Consider the following 8,706-nt stretch of genomic DNA (forward strand, 5'->3'; position numbering starts at 1 on the left):
GCTAAAATAGATCCCTGCGGAACTCCAGCTTCTGCTGCGAAATATGAGGATAATGATGAGACCTGTCGAATCCAGAAGTATCCCACTTCTAAATAAGACTTTAGGATTAGATAGTAGGTGCTATAATTATTAAAACATAGATTCGTTGGTTGGTTCTGAATTGACTGATAATAATATAAGCATTATTTAATTGTTTTTCTAAGTCATCAAATAGTAACTGTATAAAGATTTTTTGTTCAGTAATTTTACAGTTTTCCTCTGGGTGAATCGATTGAAGATAAACACACTTCGATCTATTGTTAAACTTGATCAACATTAATTATATATCTATACTAAAATATATGATCTCTAAATTGAATGACTATAATCACAAATTTATACCTATATTTATTATCTTGTAGTTTCATTAATAAAAATTATCCAAGTAGTCTCAACTTTCTTTATTAAATCATATTACGTGTCCAACGTTTCAGTTTCAGTAGATCTGGCCATCATCAAAGACACTTAAATATAAATTTACACCTCACATCCAAGAATTAAAAACTTTTTGCAGGCTGCTTTGCCTAGGTCAATAAATTTAATCAATCTACTTATTTTGTTACTTTCCAATTAAATTTTAAAATATTAATTACTGATTAACCTTCTTTATTAAAACATATTACATGTTCAACGTATCGGCCACCATCAAAGACAATCGAGTAAAATAACAGCTTTAATTATTACTAATTATTGACAGTATTGAAAACATTATAAATTGTAATTTGCATATCTTACTCTTAGTATCACAGAATCACATTGATTAATTAAAATCTGGAGACAATTATTCCCAAATCAATTTAACAGAGTTAAGATAAACCAATAAAACATAAACAATAAGGGAAAATATATTTTTTTACAAATAAATTTGCATTATTCTATATTTTAATTTATCTGTACTTGACACTAAAAGATTTAATAATAAATTCTATCCTTCACAATGTTTGCACCCGACAATCATTGATTTACCAGAACACTAATATATAACCTACCTCAATAACAAGGTACCTTATCATTTCATATCACAATACATTATTAGAGTTAATGTTAATACTATTAATAATACGTTATAATTAGAGCTGTTATTATATTCGATTGTCCTTGATGATGGCCGTTGGAAATGTGATATGTTTTAATAAGGAATTAATTAAAAGTTTTAAAATTTAATAGGAAAGTGATAAAATACATACATTTTACTAAATTTATTAACCTAGGAAGCCTGCAAAAAAGTTTTTGATTCTTGGACGTGAGGTGTAAATTTATAATTAAGATTGTCTTTAAGGATGGGAAGGTTGGCCGAAACATTAGACATATAATATATTTCAAAGAAGAAGGTTAAGACTATTTTTATAATTCTTAGTTTGATTAATATTAATATTAACATTACTTTAATTTTTTCCCCCCATAACGACAAATATCCTATTGTAGAAGTTCTTACTTTAAAGAAATAGTAAATTATAAAAGCTGAAGAGAGAGACAAAGTTATCCCGAAGCGTCCTAGTAAAATATTCTAGGAAGTAATTCTTCATATAATCCCCAAAAAGAGCTATTAAAAAAGTAATTAAATGCTAAAAGAATATTCAACTCATTATTATTATTAAACGTGCAATATTAGAAGGACAATATAATTTTACATATTAAAAAGAATAATGAAATTATAATAAAAAAAATTAATGACTTAGTGCTGAGGATATAAGAATATATAAAGAAAGAAGAGCCACTCACTTGTGCCAGCTATAGCGGGCAGGCGCGTACTGACTGAAGGCGAGTAGAGAGATCTTCCAGTCCAGTCTGCGGCGGCCGTCTTCGTCTAACACGTCAGTCCGCTCTTCAGTCTAAACAGAGCAACGTCAGGTTAGTCTTTATGTTCAATGTGTCATCACTATCATAACATCCTAAGTCTACCTATTGTCTTAAATATAAGCATGTATGACTTAAAATCGTTTTCTGAACCTAAGTCAAAAAATATAAAACCAAAATCGGTTGATTTTTGTAAAAAGAGCAGGAGTGGGGTTTAAAATTATTGAACAATTTATTTGTGAGAGCTAAATGAGAAAAAGAAACAAACATTGTAAAATATTGTTCAAATAAAATAAGTTGTTTCCTAGCTAAGCCTCAAAGATTCTTTATTACAACTTAAAATGTCCAACGTTTCGGCTAGCCTGGTCATCCTCAAGGACAATCTTTTATTTTATGAAGTTAAAAATATTAGGTGATAATAGTGTTCGATTAATCTGTAATTAAGATTTAAAATTTAATGGAAAAGTGATAAAATAGGTTGATTTGACTAAATTTATTAATCTGGGAAGAATAGCCTTAAAGTATTTAAATAGTTGGATATGAGGTGTAAATTTATATTTAAGATAGTGTTTGAGGAAGGGCAGATTGGCTGAAACGTTGCACATTTAAAATAATAATAGGATTAACACCAAACCTAACAGGGCTCTATAACACCGAACCTAACAGGGCTCTATAACACCGAACCTAACAGGGCTCTATAACACCAAACCTAATAGGGGTTTAGGCCTCTATAACACCAAACCTAATCGGGGTTTAGGGCTCTATAACACCAAACCTAATAGGGGTTTAGGGCTCTATAACACCAAACCTAATAGGGGTTTAGGGCTCTATAACACCAAACCTAATAGGGGTTTAGGCCTCTATAACACCAAACCTAATCGGGGTTTAGGGCTCTATAACACCAAACCTAACAGGGGTTTAGGGCTTTATAACACCAAACCTAACAGGGTTTAGGGCTCTATAAACTGCAGCAAAGGGTACAAACCTGATCTAATTAAGTAAACTAGAACCGGAGATATAAAATAAAACGTTTGAAAATTTTTCATTTTTTTGAGGGTCTCAGACGACACTAAAAACGAATATTATTTCTGGAAGATTTCTGGTTGCCGTGTGTATTAATAAATGGATTATGGTCCGGATGCGGTCAAATTAAACTCAAATAGTAATATTTCATAATATTAATACAGTAATATATTGCTATTTGAATATTATTTTCTTTTTTCAAAAAAATCAATATGTTGACCTACTTTACCAAAACCCTCATTATTTTTTTTTTATTTTTAGTGAATAAAACTCATTTAATAGAATTATTAATATTTGTTTTCTTATTATCCAAAAAGAGACTAATCTATTGGCATATAATAACCATGAACAAAATGTATACTATTCGAGCTAAGCGCCAACAATGCTTAATTTTATAATATTTTTTTTTAATCGAAAAAATCAGGCCAAACTTTCCGTGAAAATCCTGAACCGTTAACAATAAGACAAACGGTATGGAAGTGTATAAAGTACGAACAAACAAAAATTCATTTTTATATATAAGATATACATTAACGCATGGAAAACTAAATGATTTGAAAACATTTTTTTTTCTTGTTTACACTATACTGGTTAATCTAGATTTAGTAATTTACCAGTTTATGACTAAGGGAGTCAACAGGCATCGCAACAATTCTAGCAACAAAGCACTGAACTGACAATGCTCGACCATGAATGACGTTTGAGCAGCAACAAAACGAAGTAAATTGTTGAATACCTGCTTCAAATGGCTTGTTCAATAGAGGAAACTTGAGATGTGTTTATGGTTTTTAAGACGGCACAATACAAACAGTATTTTCACTAAGGGGTCGATTTATGAAATAAAATTTTTAATCCACTAAACCTAAAGGACTCCGAATGGCCAGAACAAACAGATCCACCGCGACAGTTTCCTTGCTGTGACAGTTTCCTTACTGTCAGGCAATGTGACAATGAACGATGCTCAACATGGTTCTTTTTCGGTTTTTATCAAAGTGTAATATTACTTATTGATAATGATAATCCCTAAAGTTTTTATTTCTTTTGATAAGAATTAATTATTTTTCCTGCAAAAAAAAATCACCCGCCATTATTCTTGTTCCTTAGAACTTAAGGGCATAAAACCCAATAGTCATCAACACCTATGTTTTATATTTTATTTTCCTAGTTATTCGGATTTATCCCTTAAACATTTTTCTTTAACTGTTCCAATCCCAAGATTCTGAACATTTTAAATTTAAGATAGTTAATGAATTTAAATATAGAATTTAGTTTATAATCAGCAAATATCATGAAAACTATTACTCCTACGAAGATGAACGTCATAAACTATTTTATAGCACATTGAACTAGGTTTGAAATGAGTGCTAATAGACATCTGTACGTCTCATGGTTCCTCAGATACGAATTTCCGACAATAAATTTACTAACTACTGATTTTTCAGTGCATTGTTCAGGAAATGTTGCTTTTTAAAAATCTCTATCTTGGGAGCTATTGAACGTACATAGCTCTATTAGGGCATACATTTTAGCAAATTTACTCTACTATAAATGATGTTCTCTTAGGTTTTTTAGTGTTGCAGATAGTTTTAACGATATGGAGCTACGAATGAAAATTTATTTATATTTTTAACGTTTGAAATAGGCATCATTTTTTATTTCCCCTACCTAAGCTTGGCATACTAATCAATTTCGACCAGTAATTTTACATAACTTTTATTAAAGTAATCAAAAACTGGGGTGAAATAACAAACGTTTTTCTCCTCTTGGACTCTTGTACTATACTTGCTTCAATTGTGCCTGAAGAGCGTTAATGAACTAACCCAGTAAAATAGACCTAGATAAGTTCTAAATAAGTATTTCTGTTCTCGCTCCATATTGGATGTACCAGGATGGACCGGGAAGAATTCAGACTCCGTGGTAAGGAGATGGTCGACTACATGTGCGAATACATGAGTACGATAGAAAAGCGGAGTGTGACTCCGTCCGTCGAGCCAGGGTACCTGCGCCCACTTCTGCCTTCATCGGCGCCGATCGAACCTGAATCCTGGGACAAGATCATGACGGACGTCGAGAAGTACATCATGCCAGGAGTATGTATAATAAAATTAGATAACATAACACTAATTGTAACTATAATAACGATTACTTTTATATAATAGGTAACACATTGGCAACATCCGAGGTTCCACGCTTACTTTCCATCTGGCAACTCGTACCCTTCCATATTGGGAGACATGCTTTCCGACATTATAGGGTGCATAGGGTTTTCATGGGTAACTAGAAAAATGTATATTGTACATAAATATTACATAAAAATCTAATGTGATTCATTTTATATATCTGATTACAGGCAGCCTGCCCGGCATTAACTGAATTAGAAACGATCGTCTTAGACTGGCTAGGTAAGTGATTTATATGAGTAAGTATGAAATTAAAGCAACAAATAAATAGGATGAAGTGCAGAAACGGGACATTCGAAACATGGCAGGATTTGAGCGCCTTGAATCGGAAAATTCTTAGTATGTACCATCTCAACTGATTAAAAAAATAAAGTATTAATTTTCTGTACTAATATACGAACCACATTTTTCTTTTTACTGGAGTTATAATTGGTTTCTATACGAAAAAATGCAACATTTCCAACACTATACTATTTGGTGGGACAAATAGTATAGTGTTGGATGTTGAATGCAGGGGTGGTAAGACACAAAATAATTTTTTTTTACTGTTTTATTAGTCACGGTTAAATAACATAAAACGTCCTTACTGTAGTGATAACAAACAATATAGCACAAAGCTTTGATGACCAACCAACTGCTGTTAAAAAGGTACAATCGATATATGCCCAGTTTGCCACAGAGCAACATGTATATAATAAAAAAGGAATTTTTACATCTCACTTTAACACACCCTCTTAAATATTCATTTTTTATCAAATTTAGTTTTACATAATTTTTCTTTAAAAAAACATGATTAGCAGAATTTTAATTTTACATATATTAACAAAATAATTTTTAAATTACAATATTAGTTTTGCACACAGAAAAAAACAATAAAAAACTTTTAAATTATAATTTTTGAACATTTGTATCAACACAAGGTTTAACTGTATTCGTTCAAACACTGAATCCCTTTTTCTTTCTGGGTTTCTTCTTAGTATCAGTATTTTTCTTATTTATTCCTTCTAAATTATCTGCTTCGCAATGCTGATTTTTTTCATCAATGTCCCAATTATATTCATCTTCAGGGTGTTCTTCATCTTTTTCACATATTTTTGGGTCACCATTTAAAGCTTTTACTTTCTGTAACCTTTCTTTAATCTCCCCAGGTTAATCTTTCTGTTTCTTAGCCATTTCTTGCACAATTTCAGTATTTTCCTTTTCTCTAGAATCATATGTGCATCTTAATGATCCTTCAAGTCTGCTGGGATACCTCTTTATCTTAGATTTTCTTCCGTTTCAAATCTCAAATTGTTTCGGTCTCCTGCATCAGCTTGTTATTCCAGTTCTCTTTCATCTTTAGTTAAATTTTCATCAGAAGGTGAAATAGTTGATTCTTCATCAACACCAACTATATAGTTTTTAGACAAACACAGATGTTTCAGTGTCTTTTTTAATTTCATTTTTGGTTTCTGGTACATTTGTAGCATAAGCCTTCACATTTGAATCAACCTTCAAGTTCACTACATAAAATCCCTCAGGAGGTCTTTTTCCTAATGATCATTCTTTACCAATTTTTACTTTGTTTTTAGAAAAATCACAGATCCTTCATTCTATGTTATTTTATCCACAGACAATAAATTTCTGCTGAGATCTAGGATGTATATCACATCTTTTAGTTAACATTTGTCATTTTATACACACATTTTGGCTGTCATGGATTCACAGTATTGAGCCAGATCTACCTCAGCATCAATAGGTTGTACCTGCGACAATATACTTATACTGTCCGTCATATGCCTAGTGGAACCTAGGCAAGGAAAGAAGTTGCTGACGTTTTCACTTTGTTTTTACGAAAGAAGCAGTCCTTCTCTTGTTGGTTTTTTTTTTTTTTACATATACCACAGGGTTTTTTCTTGGGTGGGCAGTCTTTACTCACATGTCCTTCATGGTAGCAAGAAAAACATTTCCTCGTGTCTGGAGCAGTTCTCCAATTTCTTCTTACATTGATTTTGAACGCTGCCTGATTGTCTAATTTCTCAGTAGAAATTGAAGAGTGTCTTTCCTCAGCCATCAATCTTGTAGTTAAATTGGAAAGAGTTTTCATATCAGAGTCTGTGTTTTCCCAAGCACTTATAAAATATTTATACTGCTCTGGAAGTGTAGTCATTACTTTGGAAATGATCATATAATCTGGTATATCATTTCCCAATGATTTTAATTTCAATGCCAAATTTTCAATTGAGCTTATGTGGCTTCCTAAGTCTATCCTCCTCATAAATTTAAAATCAAAGAATTCTTGCAAAAGTTCAAACTTTTGCAGAGGAACATCTATCTCATATATGTCACATATATTAAAATACATTTGACTTGCAGTAGTACAAGTCAAAATATGATTAAGTGAGCTCTGATTCACTGTTGTAACTATTAACTTTTGGGCTTTAGCATCATTTTGTAAGTACGCCTTATAGTCTTTACTTGGCTGGTCTCTGGGAGGCTCAAAATCTTTAGAAAGAACTTGAAACAACCCAATTGCTTTAAAGAAGATGTTGATTTTACCTTGAATTTTCACATTTGGAAGTTCTCAGGTCCTGTCAGCTGCTCAATTCGATGTATTTCATTAAAGCTGTTGAGATCCATTTTATATTACTGCTGTATAATTTATATTACACAGCATATATAATGTAATTAATAAACATATATAATTTAATTAATAATAGAAATATAATTACATTGCATATATATTGTAATATATATATTAAGCAATGTTTTTGCTTTACGAAGTATTTGAACATAAACAAAGACTACCGAACTGTTTTTACTGTCTCACTACAAATTTTAATTTCGTGAACTACCTGGGCCCATAACCTGTTGAACCCATGACCAACCAACTACTGTTATAAACGGTACAATCGATATATGCGCAGTTTGCCACAGAGCAACATATATACCATAAAAAAAATAATTTTTACACCTCACTTTAACATTGGAGTGCCTAGTAATTGTGGTAAAACAAGGTATGTAACATTAAAAATAAAAAATGAAATAGTGAATTCTTATGAGAAATTTCATTGATGTTCATATAATGAAATTGTGGGTCTCATTTGCACCACTCCACCCAATCCAAGTATGATTTATACATATACTTAATATATACGCATACACAAACATGTACACATGTTATATAATTTAAATAATAATACATAAATCATTTAATAGGTAAAGCGATTGGTCTCCCAGATGACTTTTTATCCTTCACCAAAGGAAGTAAAGGTGGAGGCGTCATACAGGTAAGGATCATTAGAAACCACCCAAATTTTTTAAATTGTTAATTTTATAAATTTGGAAAAAAAAATGTATTTTTTAATAATTGTAGGCAAGATTGTTTCAATTTACAATATGATAAAATTTTAGTATGATACAAAAGAGTGTAATATAATATTTAAAATTAAGATAATAGAATCCACATGTGATAAAATCTTAATAACACATATAAATTGCCAACTGACTTGAATATTATAAATATACATTATGGAATATTATTGACAAATTAAAATTCTAGAATAAATATACATTAAAATTGCTTTAGCTTGGTCTATATCTAACTTGTAACGTGGTCTAATGAATTTTAAGTCTATTTTAAAATGTCACTGCATTGCATAAAGGACTCACTTATTAATTTGAGATT

General features: G+C 30.9%; 1 protein-coding gene and 1 long non-coding RNA gene across 4 annotated transcripts in view; one reads left to right on the top strand and one right to left on the bottom strand.

Moving 5' to 3' along the window:
* LOC106690419 (uncharacterized) overlaps nucleotides 1-8,706 on the bottom strand; it is a 105,610-nt gene that overhangs the window by 84,494 nt on the left and 12,410 nt on the right. For 2 of the 3 annotated variants that reach the window (XR_001344600.2, XR_010844167.1), the window contains one exon: nucleotides 1,762-1,871. This is a non-coding gene — a long non-coding RNA (uncharacterized lncRNA). Of the gene's footprint in view, nucleotides 1-1,761; nucleotides 1,872-5,005; nucleotides 5,137-8,706 lie in introns of all 3 variants that reach the window. The other variant, XR_010844166.1, reaches the window with a different exon arrangement.
* Nucleotides 1,766-8,706, top strand: part of LOC106690418 (aromatic-L-amino-acid decarboxylase) — a 15,729-nt gene continuing 8,788 nt past the window's right edge. Inside the window, exons 1-5 of the mRNA XM_014435858.3 lie at nucleotides 1,766-1,890; nucleotides 4,748-4,949; nucleotides 5,019-5,132; nucleotides 5,210-5,261; nucleotides 8,238-8,308. Coding sequence (XP_014291344.1) covers nucleotides 4,749-4,949; nucleotides 5,019-5,132; nucleotides 5,210-5,261; nucleotides 8,238-8,308 — 438 coding nt within the window. The 5' untranslated portion in view covers nucleotides 1,766-1,890; nucleotide 4,748. The remainder of the gene's footprint in view (nucleotides 1,891-4,747; nucleotides 4,950-5,018; nucleotides 5,133-5,209; nucleotides 5,262-8,237; nucleotides 8,309-8,706) is intronic.

The sequence above is a fragment of the Halyomorpha halys genome, unplaced genomic scaffold (assembly GCF_000696795.3).
Source record: "Halyomorpha halys isolate HHAL.00 unplaced genomic scaffold, Hhal_1.1 Scaffold1709.1, whole genome shotgun sequence".
NCBI classification, from domain to species: Eukaryota; Metazoa; Arthropoda; class Insecta; order Hemiptera; family Pentatomidae; genus Halyomorpha; species Halyomorpha halys.